Raw genomic sequence first — 14,477 nt, 5'->3', positions numbered from 1 at the left:
TTGGGATGTACAGGGTCACACTTGTCACACCACCTCGAGCCTGTGCCTTGAACCAAAGCACAATTCATGAGGATCTAAAATAGACATTGTCCATTACTGTCCCATCAGGCTTTGAACCCTAACATTTAGGCGGAGAAATCCCTAGCACTAAATGGCAAAACTTTTTTATAACAATCTGTGAATACAACATTGAGCAACGAAGGAGAGAGACCCCTATGAGAGATCCCATCTCCGGTCCTAGAATTGGTCGTTACCAATAGGCTCAATGACAAAGTCATCTATATGCTGAGGCTACATTGTGTTCCAGCTCGAAATGTGGCCCCAATCATTGCTGTATGCAAAGGAGTTGGATCAGATGTTGCTGCATCTGCGTTCCTGATTGCAGCATAAAATGAAATTGACACTGAAGATTGGGCTCAAAATCTTATTGGATGTAGCATCCATCTTGGGCAGACCCAGGATCTTTAAGTAAGCTCTGCCCCTGCATCAACCACCAGATATTGAAGATTCTGGTGAGGGTGGTCTCACGCTGCAACACATCTTGTGATGAAGCATTCTAAGAGTAGATTTCATTTTTTCAATTGACCCGTCCCACACAGCTGAAAGTATGTGGGACCTTACTTGGCAATTACTTCAACTTTGATCGCTTTGATCTTACTCCGACTCTCGGTCAGGGGCGAGAAGCTTTTTAGCAATCTATTAGTTTAGAATCTTTTTAAAAATATTGAAGTGAATGTACTGTATTTGTTTTATGTGATTTGACTTTTGGGGGCACTTACGAGCTGTGTTTAATGCTCGAGGGACCTCACGCTTCCTCGTGGAACTCAGGTCAGCATTCTAGTTTTTGCACGCTGACACGCTGACTCTGCTTCAAAATCAGTCTATGACGCTTCCGTGAGGTGGCGCTTTGATCTTACTCCGACTCTCAGTCAGGGGCGAGAAGCTTTTCAGCAATCTTTTTAAAAATATTGAAGTGAATGTACTGTATTTTTTTTGTGTGATTTGACTTTTGGGGGCCCTTACGAGCTGCGTTTAATGCTCGGGGGGACCTCACGCTTCCTCTTGGAACTTAAGTCAGCATTTGAGTTTTTGCACGCTGACTTGGCTTCAATTTCAGCGGACGCGCACAGTGGGCACGCCATCAGCGCGCTGAAGGTGCACCAAAGGCAAGCCAGTCTGTGCCAGTTCGGGCCCAGGGGCCAAGAACCCTGCCAAATTCACCCCAGCCGATTATCGTTCTAATCGGTAACAGCTTATCAGGCTTAGAGGTGAGACCAAGAATGAATGTACGCATGGTATGACCCCAGTTGAATGGAGTAAGTTATGCCCTCATTGTGATTTTAAATTTCTGCCTAATACACAGCTTTTGGTAGGTGCTGAGACTAAGGAAAAAGTCATGATGCTATTACTTAGTTGCCGTTCTCTTCCGAAACATGCAACTGAAATTCATTTACTTCTTGAGGATTTGAGTCCAGATATTCTTTTTCTGACCGATTCCTGGTTAAATAAGGACTCAGATGCTGCTTTAGTGCAAGCTCTTCCCCAAAACTATGCTGTTTGCAGGCAAGACCGTGATAGTGGATGTGGGGGAGGAATTGCTGATAGCTACAAAAATAAGTATAATTGTATAATCACTAGGAACCCGGTACCTGATTGTGAGAACTTAGCTTTTTCAGTTCGTTTTTCTCCTACCTGTACTTTTTCAGGAATTTTAACATACTGCCCCCCCAGGAGTATTGGGCGACTTCAGTAAACAACTTCCCGACATTGCTGCTAACTGTGCTAGTTTATCTTAAAATGTTTCTATTTTAGGTGATTTTAATATACATTTTGATGATTTGAATTCTACTATCACTCAGGATATTACTGTCAGCCTAGAAACTTTTCAATTTAGGCAAAGAGTGCACGGTCCCACCCATAACTTAGGACATTTACTTGACCCCCTATTCACTAATCTTCAGGACCTTACAATGGCTGAGTCTACCCGGTTCTTTGTTCAGACCACTTTTTACTCTCATTTACCTGGACTCCTCAAGATTCTCTACGGCTTGTTATTAGAACTAACAAATGTAGTCATAGCTGGTCCAAACTGTCTGCTGAAAGTTGGGCAACTAAGTTAAAAAGTTCTATTCCCCTACCTCAACCCAATCTTACAGTCGCGAATGACGATTTTAATAGTTGGCTGGACTCCTCATTGGACTTAGTGCTCCAGAGGGTCACATTTTGTCATCGACTGGGACCCAACAAACAACCCTGGTATTCCCAGAATTTTAGGCAGCTTAAACAAGCGTGGTAACAATACGAAAGGAAAGGGAGGAAAGAATTTTCAGATAGTAGTTAACTTAGTTACAGAGCATCACTTAAACTTTATAAAAATGAAATAAAAGTTGCTTAAACTAGTTTTTATCATGAAATGATCCTGTCCTCATCTAATTCCCCTCGGGAAATTTTTAAAATTGCAAAAACCCTTACTACACCTCCTAGCCCTCCCCTGGATCCTGATAGTGACCAACGGCAATGTGATGAAATAGCAATTTTTTTTCCCGTCAAGGTTCACAACATCTATGGGACCTTTTCGCAAACCAGTTCTGCTATTGATATTGCCCCTTGTAAACAGCAAGCCGTGCTGGAAGAGTTCCCCTCCTGACGCTCCTCAACCCCCCCCCCCCTCCCCGACGCTCCCTCTTTCGCAGGGACTTCTTAGACAACTAAAATCTGGCTCTCCTGTTGATCCCGCCCCCCTGCCGTTCTAAATATGGTCTCAGAAGTAGTCTCTCCAGTCATTCAGGACGTGATAAACTCTTCTTTTTTAACGGGGAAGGCTCCTCTGTTATGGAAACAGGCAAGAGTGAAAGCTCTTTTGAAAAAGACATATCTTGATCCGGAGGAATGGGCTAATTATCGGCCCATTTCCTTGATGCCAGGAATAAGCAAACTTGCTGAAAAGTACGTTAACTCTGTATTGGCAGTTTTTTGGGAGGGAAACAACTGTTTTCATCCCACTCAGACAGGTTTTAGACGCCAACAGGGTACGGAGACAGCTTTACTTGCTGTGATTGAAGAATCTAGGAAAATCTTGGACAATGGAGGCTGCGCTGTTCTTATTTTGTTAGATCTCAGCGCAGCCTTTGATTCTGTTAACCATCAACTTATGGCCCAAAGACTCAGTGAAGTAGGGGTGACAGGAGTCGCCCTGAGATGGCTGCAGTCCTTTCTCGAAGATAGATCCTTTTCTGTCTACGAAGAGGATGCTGTATCAGAGCAGATCCCTCTGCAGTGTGGATTACCCCAGGGATCTTCTTTAAGTCCCACAATGTTTAACATCTACATGAGATCTCTGGCAGATGTGGTGCTTCCGTGGGGCTCCACATTGTCACCTATGCGGACGACACTCAGCTGTGGTCTCCCTCAGTCAGCAAGATAAATCTGTGCCTGCCTTAACTTCATGCCTTGTGAAGGTATATGAATGGATGGACAAATCATTCCTAAAGCTGAATGGAGCAAAGACAGAACTTATGCTCCTGGGCCACTCTGCCCCTGCGAACATAGACCTTTTGTGGCCCAGTTGCCCTCCTGTCCCTAAGAAACAAATAAAGAACCTGGGAATTTGGTTTGACTGCAATTTGGATTTCAAAATACAGGCTCGCAAAGTCGCCGCAAGTTGCTATGGACTACTAAGGGTGTTAAGGAAGATTCTTCCCCTTCTTCCTTTTGACGCCAGACGTATTTTGGTTCAGGCACTCATATTATCTCGCCTTGACTATGCAAAAGCAGTTTATTTGGGTGCACCACAAGGAACCACTAAGATACTGCAAATTGTTAAGAATTGTGCAGCCAGCCTCCTAATGAATATGTCCAAACAGGTCTCAGCCAGACCTGCTCTTGGTCAGCTGCATTGGCTCCCTATGCAGGAAAGAACTAGGTTTAAGGATATGTGTATTGTACATAAATCTATTTCTGGAAAGGGTTCTCCACTGTTTCAGTCAATGCTGCAATTATACTGCCCCAACAGAACTCTTAGATCCACTAACAAATGACTTCTTGTAGTTCCTGTGATCAAGTGGTCACAAACTAGGGGTCGGCGGTTTTCCTATAATGCAGTCAAGTTCTGGAACCAGCTTCTAGAATATCTACGACTGGAATCTAGCTATCTTAGATTTAGGAAGCAGCTTAAAACCTTCCTTTTTCCTCCTTCCGCTTAAAATCTTCCTCTTTCCATGATCAGATTAGGTGTAAAAGGTGTCACGATAAGCGCTGGGATGCCCTTGGGTAGCCATGAGCTATATAAGTGCATATTCAATTCAATTCAACATTGCAGAGTAACGTAGACAGATTATTTTTACAAGCCAAGGGAAGAAAGCAAAATATCTTGCCTTATTTAAAGTGCCAAAGGATTGTAGAAATGTTTCCAATTCCTTACCATCTACAAATCTTGTTTTAGGGAAATTGTGAAAGTCAAGGTAAGGAGAGGTCTGGGTTTGAAGTAGACCCAGGTCTCTGAGTACAGGGATCTACTGAGACATTTCAGAGTGGCTTGCAAACAGACTGCTTCTGATCAAAACTTTACCAACATTTAAAGTATTATTAAAAAAAATGTGTGAAAATATTCTGGGCAAAATATGCAAATTCTGCTAGGTATAATTCTATTGCTTTGGCAGATGTATTTTAGAGGCAATTTACTTTACCTTTGAATGGTTTTAGATTGGGAAGGAAGTTTGTAGCACCCTTCTCCATTTCCTAGTCAAAAAATGTCAGATCCTATTTTCGAATCTACCACCCCCCATGACTACAGGTGGGAACAGCACAATTATTGCACTTTAATTTAATACCTCTGCAAACAATGTTCAAGTAGAAGTAGCAGCCAGTACCTCCTTTCCACAAGATAGACTCCCTGGCATCCCTTTCCTAACCCGAATCTCCTGGGCCTTCCGGTGGGCCATCTGATTTTTATTCGTGGCTACCGCACCAAGGCTGAGATGGTGGCGGATTACATTCTGCTTAAGTATTCTGGGCACGGACAACTCCTGATATGAGTCGAACGACAGTGAAAAAAAGGGAGCGGATTGGTTACCAGAAAGAAGATAAACGCATCTATCTAGCTATACATTTAGTGTGATAACACTCATATACTCAAGTGACAAATCAGCTACCTTTATATTTATATGTAATATTGTTACATTATTACCCATATACAGAAGCTGGGTGAGAATTTGGACATGTAATTCTAGCATAATTTCTACACTGTGATATGCTCTGCTACTGCGATAATGATGCAGCATTGGTATGCCTTACTGATTTGGTTCCAGTGAGTGAATTCTGGGATGAAAACATATGGCAATTGCCCTACGTTGTGGCTTCCATCACTGCAACATTCCTAGCCTCTTTGTTCTGCTTCAAGATCATCCTGATCCTCTTAAAAGCTCTAGCCTCTTGTATTTTCCCGCTTCCACAACCTTAACACCCTCAGCGACTAAGGAACCCACAGCAACACCTCACAAAGCAAGGTGAGGGAAATCAGCCAATCATTCAGTCCCTTGCAGCCTATGATTGAATGGCCTTACCTAACACACAGAACCAAAAGTCACAAAGAGCTACCTTCTCAACAGCATGCATCTTATCACCCTAAACCCACATGTCTACCCTCCAGAAATGGTTACACTACAACATGTACATAACACTGTACCAAAGCTACACAGAATGCCTTATAGTTGAACAGCCACTGAATGCATATCTAATAAAAAACTAGCTAATGACAACCTTTACTAAACAATACACTAGTCAGTTAAACTTTATACGGCTTTCATCCAAAATGATTTTGTATTATTAGATAACACAGAGCGCAACTAAATGCAATGCCTACACATCACCATGACTTAGCAAATGAGTATGACTGCACCATATTGGTGCCCAGACCCAAAACGCTAAGAGACCATACAAGAATAGAAATGTGCGGAAGAACAGTTTCGAACCGGAGCACGGCAAACGACATACGAACCTGATGGCAGAAAGAGAACAATCTAAGAATGGAGTTAATACCTGTGAGAAAGTGCCATCTTTCTTGCATTGGTATGCCCCCACTTTTTGCTTAACTGCTGATGTGCTTTGAGTGATTGTGCCCTGGGCTCCTGCCAACCAGGTGCCCAGGGCCCGTGTTCCTTTCCTAAAACTGTGTTGAAACTAAAACTCAATTGGCATCTCAGGCCACCTATCAGCCCCTAGTAAATGGTACCCTAGGTACCCAGGGCATGGTGACCAGAGAAGGCCCCTAAGGGCTGCAGCACTTATTGTGCCACCCTTAGGGGCCCTGTACCCTGACACCCACACACTGCCTTTGCAGGCTGTGTCTCAGTAGAGAACTAAACAGAGTCGACACGGCACACATCCCCGCAAACCCACTGCCCCGGCATACAGTCACCCTTCTAGATGGGTGCTCTATGCCAGTGGTGTGGGCACAGGTGCATGAGCCCAGTGCCCCTACAGTACCCAGGGCCATTCCTGGGCACTGTAAGTGCAGTGCTGCCATTAAGAGTATATGGTGCTGGGAGGTTGTCATTACGAACTCCACAGCACCATGATGGCTTCCCTGAAGACTGAGAAGTTTGGTATCAAACTTCTCAGCACATTAAAACCGCACTGATGCCAGTGTGAGATTTAATGTAAAATGCACCAGAGGGCATCTTAGAGATGCCCCCTGAAACCTAACCAAAAATCCACGTCTGGACTGAGAGGCTGCCTAGGCTGCCACACCACAGACATGTTGTTGGACCCCTGGGTAGAGACACCCCGCTCTCCGGGGCCTGCAACAATGCACATCCTGGGCGAGGTGCTAAGTCTCCTCCCCCAGGATGGACAGGGGGAAGCTTCAAAGGCCTGCCGCCTCTGTGAGCTTCTCCAGACCATTTGCTGTACCCAGCAACTGGCCCACACCAGTTCTGACCCCCCCCCACCTGGCAGGAAGACTGTGGGGAAACCCTACATCAGGAAGGGGGTGTGCCAGCCCCACCCCTCAGGTGGGAGAGGAGAGGTGAAGCATGACCCCGGGCTCCAGCCATCTTGAAGATGGGAAGCCCTGCCCAATCACAGGTAGGTTCCTGCCCCCCCCCCCCCACCCCCCATCCACACGAGAGGAGCAGACTAGGGGGTGTACCCACCCCAGGACAGGGACCTATTGGTCCCTGCCCTTGCCCTAACTGTAATTTAGGGGCTCCCTGAACCTTCCTTCTGCAGATCCCGAAACGAAAAGAAGAAAGAAGATCAAGAAGACGAAGACCCGCCGTGCAGCTGCTAACAACAGAACACCAAATGATTTGGCCCCAGCCCTACCGGCCTGTTGACACTGGAACCTGCTCCTGCTAAATCCCGGTGACTCCTGCAGACAGCAACCTTGGACAACCCGGAGGACCTACCTGCCTTGACCCTCTAACTGACTGGGACTCCCATGAGCAGAGGCTCTGCTCCAACAGCAACATCCCTGGTGCCAGCCAGGAACCGCAAATCCAGCCCACTCTGCACCTGCCAAGCCCGGCCTGTGTCCGAGCGATCCAAGACTACGAGGATGTTCCCCCCTTCGACTGGGACCCGAAGTCCAGTGCCCAAAAACCCTCCTCGACGACCCAGACGACGCCTTCATCCTCCGAACCCAGGCCACCATCAACCGCGACCAGCCGAGGGTAAGATTTCCCGACACCCAAAGACGCCCCACGACCCCCTGTGCCCTCCTTTGGGGTACTCACCTCTTCACCAAGATCCCAACTTAACTCTCGGAGTGGTGACGGCACCTGAAGAATCTCCATCCCAGAGTCTGCAGCCTTTGCTCCTTTTTTACCTTTTCCATTGAATAACATTGGGTTCCCGACAACTCAAAAACACCCTGCACCCAGCCGCCCGGGTGCCGCTGTAAGTGCAACTACTACCCAACTCTGCTTCCCCACTTGCCCTGAGTAAGTGACCAGGAGCTCATCTCCCACAGCTACGTGGCCTGCTTGCTTGCAGCCACTAACTGGAGGCCCCCTCCCCTCCATTGGATTGCATTGGGCCTACTCTCTCTGCACCCGGCTGCCCCTTTGCTGCTGAGGGTGTACCTACTGTACCTTTCGGACCCTGGGAGACCCTCGAGTCTATGCCCAAAAACTTAACTTCACCAGTCGAGTACTCACCTGGAAACCGATAACCCACTTTCCTGCCATAGGATAAAAATTGACTGGTTTGACTCGAAAAATCTTCCCTAAGTGTGAATGAAGTTTTGAAACGTACTCACCTGGAATCAGGAGAGGAGCCAGTACTGTACCTTTCAACCCAGTACTGAACCACAAAAGTGATTTTACCTATACTTACCAATAACCTGAATTCTCTCCCATAGGAAACCATTGACTGTGTTTCTTAGAAATTTCTTCTAAGTGTCTATTTTTATATTTATCGTACCAAATACTGAAACGTAAATACTTACCTGTCTTAGGTAAAGACCCCAGTACTAAACCTAGGAGTCCAGTCCTGGATTACTAAAGTAACGAGAACCTACTTTACCTGTGACTTAATTCCTTCCATAGGATAACATTGCTAGTTTTTCACTGAAAAGTTTCGAAGTGTCAACTTTTAAAATACCTTTCTATTCCTTAAAAATCATTGCATTAACTAAAACGTTTTTACTAAACTGTTTTCAGCTTAGATCCCAGGACTGAATCCAGGATCCAGTCTCCGAGTTACAAAAGTGATCTATAAAGTAATCCGCTGCATTTATGTAGAAAAACCCATTGAGCTCAATGTTAGATTGGGTTTAGAATTGTGTTGCCTACTGCAACTACTGTACCTATTGTGTTTACAAAGTTTATTGCATCTTTGCAAAGTAATTACCTACAAGTACTCGTATTGAGAAAAGTACATTTTCATACCTGTTGGTTCTAAAAATAAAACAACTACATCTTTTGATATAAAAACAATTGGCTTAGAGTTCAGTTCTTGAGTGTGTGAAACCTTTTGCTGACTGAGTGTGAACAAATGCTTTACACTGCCCTCTGGTACTGCCTTACTGCTCGACCAAGCTACCACTTTTGAGAGTAAGGTCAGACCTGACTTCAACCTCTCTTATACCTCTGGGGTTTGTGGACTCTATACACACTTTGGTCCAGTATATATAGAGCCACTTTCTCACAATGCCCATGTGCACTATCACCGAAAGGAGAAGCCACCTTACCTTGTGACTGAAAAAAACTTTTTTTTTGTTTACATTCTTTTGAAAAATGCTTCAGAAGAAAAACAACTTGCAAACATCCAAACCCAACACTAGATGGCAGGAGTATGCAAATCATGTGTATTTAAAGCACACATGCCTTCGAACATGTGCTTTAGAAATGCACATAACAAAATGCAGCATAAAATACAAAAAAGGCAATGTGTGTGGGTTGCCTGCCAATGCCCCAATGCAAATAAGAAAATAAGTCAGTGCAAGCAAACATAGAACACAGGAACCAGGCCATAGCATCTGCCATACAAATGGAGAATACAATCTACTGCTTGCTTACATAAAAGTTCAGGCAAAATAGGCTGCTCATGCACAGTACACACTGCTATTACAAGCTACCAAGTTCAACAACTTCAAAGTGGAAAACAAAACATATCTATGACATCTAGAATTAGAATTTTTTGCTTGCAGAGGCTGAAAGTTAGTAAAGATGTCAGTACTGGACTTCCCTGAAATCAATAAAATGCTTCAGCACAATATAAAAAATTCAATATTGCTTTTGACTACCAATTCATCGTCACCCCATATCTCGCTCCCTTGTGTTGAACATGTTGACAAACTATGCAGTCAAAGGAACAAAGCCTTAAATATGCTGTGAAGATGCAGAATCCTTCCTTCTGCATGCATTACAGGATTCATTGTTCGCAAAAATTGACAAATCCATTTGGATCAAAAGTTCTTATGTTTATAGAAGTGGAAAATTGGCTTCACTATTTTCTAGATAACAAAACGGAATACAAAAAAATCACAAAAGCTGATTAATGGCAATGAGTATGCCATTCTAAACTATAGTGTACCTTTGCAATGCACTGCTATGGCACCTTCTGCATTTTCGCAAATGTTCAGAAATCTTTTCACAATGGCATCATTTGGTGTGCTTCCATCAACAAAAAAGAGATCATGGTGCTCAAAGTTTGCGTCAGTAAATCTTTTTGCATCATACATTTTCCTGTTTAGCCGAATAATTGTTGTGACATTGTGCTTCTTGAAGTATGGAAAGTAAGCCTCAGGGGCATGAAGTGGATAACCTACAGAAAGAAATGGGACAGTCTAAATAGATATATAAAAAACATTAGGCGCACAGTGCGCAGTATAGCAAGTAAAAGTTAACTCACAGGCTAGATCTTTTCATTCACTTGTTAGGGATGCAAGCAATATTATAGGATTAGACACTTCAATGACGTTCAAGCAATGTCCAATTATTTAGTGCATTTACACAGTAAAATAAGTTTGAGAAATTAAAAAATATATATAAATAATCAAATCTGGCTAAGATCCAGACACTTGTGAACAAGAACACAAACAGATCACAGGTCTACAATAAAGAAAAAAAAACAGAAAACATGAAAACATTTCAGACTGAAAATGACATTGCGGTTGATGTTTATTTTTGGAATTCAGTAAATACAGCAACGTCCGCTGTGTTTTTGCAAAGTTTGATACTGGGCTACACTTCTTTACATCTAGCAACAACTTCATTACAATATGAAAGAAGCATAAGGTCAATGTTCAAAATAAGACTAAATTATTTCACCTAGCTTCATTTACTAAAGTGACAGAACTGTATAGAATTGGACTGAAACATAAGGATGCAAGAAACTGTAAGAAGCTGTATAAAGGCAGACGAGAGCCACTTGATCCACTGAAGAGCAGCACTATAATCTGGGGTAGTGTTCTGTACTGTAATAAAGAGAAACAAATTGATATTTACCATTACCTGGGAGTCTATTTATCAGATCAGAGAGAGACAAAGTGCGCAAAAATTGTGTACAACTTAGAGAAAGAAACATCTAATCAACAAGCATTTGCAATGCAATAGGTCTCGCAATTGCGAGATTTTGAGCTATTGGTATTGTAAATGACGGTCTTATTTTTGCTTTTTTTTAAAAAACATAAATAAAACACATTGTCATTTACAATTCCAATAGCATTAGCAAGAGTTTACGCTATTGGCAATTTAAATGACAATTCCTTTTATCAATCTTTTTTGATAATTAACACAGGAATAAAAGGCATATTCATTTACAATGCCAATAGCTCAAAGTCTTAATCAGTTCTTCAATCTCTGTCAGAAACGCAGAACAACCTTGACCATTACTGTATATGCCCCGCTCAGGCCCGGGCTCACATGGCCCTGTCAGATGCAGTTCTACTTGTGTATCACTGTATGTGTGTGTTAGTGATAGGACGTTTGTGTGTATCTGTGTGTAGTAGACGGTAGGTGTATGTATTAGTAAGTGTGTGTGTGTGTGTGTGTGTGGGTACGTGTTTATGTGTATTAGTGTTTTTGGGGGTGTGATTTCGTATATATGCGAGTATTTGTTTTTGTGTATGTCTGAGAGTGTGTGCTGGTGTATGTGTGTGTAATATCTGTGTATGCTTAATTGTGCACTAGTGTGCATTTGTGAATGTAACCGTGTGTTAGGTTGTGTACGAGGAGAATTTTTTCATCCATCCATCCATGTCTGAATAACCTGTATCGGAAAGGACTGTGGAAATCATGTGCTGCGGTGTGAAGGGTGGTGAGAGTGTTGCCCGCCCCCACCTCCACTGGCAAGGATGGTGAGCGCGGAGCAGCACCACGCTAGGATGGAGTGTACCCCGGCAGTCGGGGCAGTGAGTGCATTAGCTGTTCCTGTGCTGCCCGAAGTTATCCACAGTGGCCTTTGTTGAGTTAGAACTAGCCTGTGGTTCCCAAACTGTGTGCTTTCTTTGTGGCGTCCTTGGCTAGTTTCAATGGCGTACCAGCATTACGTGGCGCACAGATTGTGAACCACTGTCCTAAATGAAAGTTGCTGCCACATCGGTAGTAATATTGTGCAGTGGAACTGGAAGCACACTGCGTAGACTGCAAGAGGCACGAGAGATACCAGTGCGTGGAGTTGGTACATGGGCACCTTTAATTGAAGAATAGGGGCCCCTAATACTTATTACACAATGTCCCAGCTCAATAGAAAGCTTGCCAGAAGGGTTGCGCTGTACAACATTAATCAATTTAGCTACAGAATAACACTGTACAGACAGTCCTACCGCAAGTAGACGGCCCTAATCCTTATGTCTTAAATGTGCATACCCCGAGCGGCAGCGCTCATCGCAGACGCTTTATATTTTTATTATAGCTCCGGATCGGAGACTTTCATGAAATGCTTCTTTTAACACTATCACCTCAGCGCCACACCAAGTCGGCAACAAGCAATAAAACATTATTAACTGGAACATCAAATTAAATACCACGCTATTACAGTTGTCAGTCGCACAAACGAAGTTGAAGGTTCAGTCATACTGTTTGACTCTCCTAGAGCTTCGCCACTGTAGCGCGATGAAAATAATTGAATGAAAGCGTGAATAGCCGGGGCACTTGTCACTTACCCAAACAGTGTCTTCGACTTAAGGACGCCAGTCTTCGCAGCCGAGAAAGAAGTCACGTGAGGATTAAAGTCACAAGAGGGTGACCCGGCGTGCTGGGAGATGTAGTTTATGGAGTTGAGAAACTCTACCCAATTGGCTGTTCCCTCGCTCGCTGAAGATGCAGTGCAAGGCAATGTCGTGGGGCGGGACGTCGGTCTTCTGCGAGAAGCCCGCGCCCACGGAGTAGATGGCCCAGGAGAAATGGTGACACGGGGCTCCCATGCCTGAGAGAGAGCCCTGCGGTGGCAGCAGAAGCCAGGAGAGCCGGCTGATACGGTAAGTGGGGCTTAATTGTGGGAGTGGGGGCGGCGGAGGCGTGGGGGCGGCGGAGGCGTGTGCGCGCGTGCGGGAGCCGGTGTGTGTGTATGCGCCTGTGTGCAGGCCTTCGGCCGGCCTCAGTAATGCTGTGTGTGTGTGCACGCGCAAAGCGCGGCCACACACCTTAAGCGGCTTGTGTACCGGTCTGTCTCCCTTGGGAGGCAAAATAACAACAATAGGTCTCTCTGGCGACAGCGCTTTCGCGCTGCAACGCCAGGCAAGACCTAAAAAGGGAGCTTCATTCCCCAGCTTCTGCTCCCCTTTTTACTGACAAAGAATTGACATTTATACAAGAGACAGAATGGATACCAGGCTGCCTGTGACATTTAGTAATGAGGATCATGAATCTGCTGAAATATATCAAAGCAGAGTGAGCAACATTCTTAGGCCGTGCAGAAAAGTCTGGTGTGAACCTCTGCGCCTTTGCTGCTGTTATGTTGTATAAATTCAAACCTGAATAAGGGAAAAGCAGGATATCGGATACGACAACTCATCATCTGAAGGACACACAGGTAAGGCAATGTCAACAAACTGAAGAATGTAAAGATTATAGATCAAGGAGGAAGTATCAACACATCAGAAATCCTGCATGCATGAGTCAGGAAGGAGTGGGTGATTTGAAGTGTGGGAGGAATCTGCAGGCTTATTTAGACAAACTAGCTTGCCTGCCACAAATGATACAGAGCAGTCCAGGACTTCATCTTCTAGGGCAAGCAAAAGATGGCAGAGCAGAGACTGGTGAACGACCATGTTGCAAGTGTCAGAGAAATCCAAAAGGATGAGAAGGCATGTTACCTTTGTCTAGGATTTGCAAAGTCATCAACTAACCCTGTTCTTTTTAAATATCCTGTTTCCCCAGTGTTCTTTGGTAAGAAACACCAACTTTCATCTTTGCTTGGTGGGTTTTGCCTTTCCCCCACCAGCTGCCATACACATCAGGTGAAAAAGCAATGGAATTCCCATTGAGGAGTATCTATGCCATCGAGAATATGATCTGACATTTGACAATGAGATTTAGTAACTCTTTGCTGGCCTCTTTTTGAACAGACAGAGACTGTTGGTTCTAATGATCTGAATGTGGTAGGTTATGTTAGCTACCTCCTGTTCAAGAACCTCACTACAGAAACAGGCTGAGGTTTGTTCCCACACAAAATAGTGCAGGTAACGCTGTATATTTATTTATTTTTTACACTTGTATGGCGCGCAGCTACCCAAAAAGGGTTTCCCGGCGCCGACGACATGTAGTTGAGCATAGGTATGAGATGAGAATGATTAGTATGGTTGTTTCTGGAAGAGCCTAGTCTTTATGTTCTTCCTAAACCTGGCGTAGTTTTCTTCTTTACGGATGTGCAGGGGGAGTGTGTTCCAGAGAATAGGCCCTCAGACAGAGAAGAATCTTCCTCCTATTCTTGTCAGTCTGAACCTGGGGACCGCGAAGTTTGCTGCTGTTTGGGAGCGCAGGTTTCTTGCTGGTAAGTAGGGGGTAGCTAGTGCTTGCAGATATTCCGGTGCT

The 14,477-nt window shown here is 44.3% G+C and overlaps 1 protein-coding gene across 6 annotated transcripts in view; it reads right to left on the bottom strand.

The window, feature by feature from the left end:
- The window catches only part of CDC14B (cell division cycle 14B), a 420,083-nt gene that overhangs the window by 172,845 nt on the left and 232,761 nt on the right, over positions 1 to 14,477 (bottom strand). For all 6 annotated transcript variants that reach the window (XM_086961162.1, XM_086961163.1, XM_086961165.1 and 3 more), the window contains exon 9: positions 10,036 to 10,266. In XM_086961162.1, coding sequence (XP_086817288.1) covers positions 10,036 to 10,266 — 231 coding nt within the window. The remainder of the gene's footprint in view (positions 1 to 10,035; positions 10,267 to 14,477) is intronic.

This window comes from Lissotriton vulgaris, chromosome 3_1 (genome assembly GCF_964263255.1).
Source record: "Lissotriton vulgaris chromosome 3_1, aLisVul1.2, whole genome shotgun sequence".
Classification (NCBI taxonomy): Eukaryota; Metazoa; Chordata; class Amphibia; order Caudata; family Salamandridae; genus Lissotriton; species Lissotriton vulgaris.
This window is presented reverse-complemented; position numbering and strand designations above follow the sequence as displayed.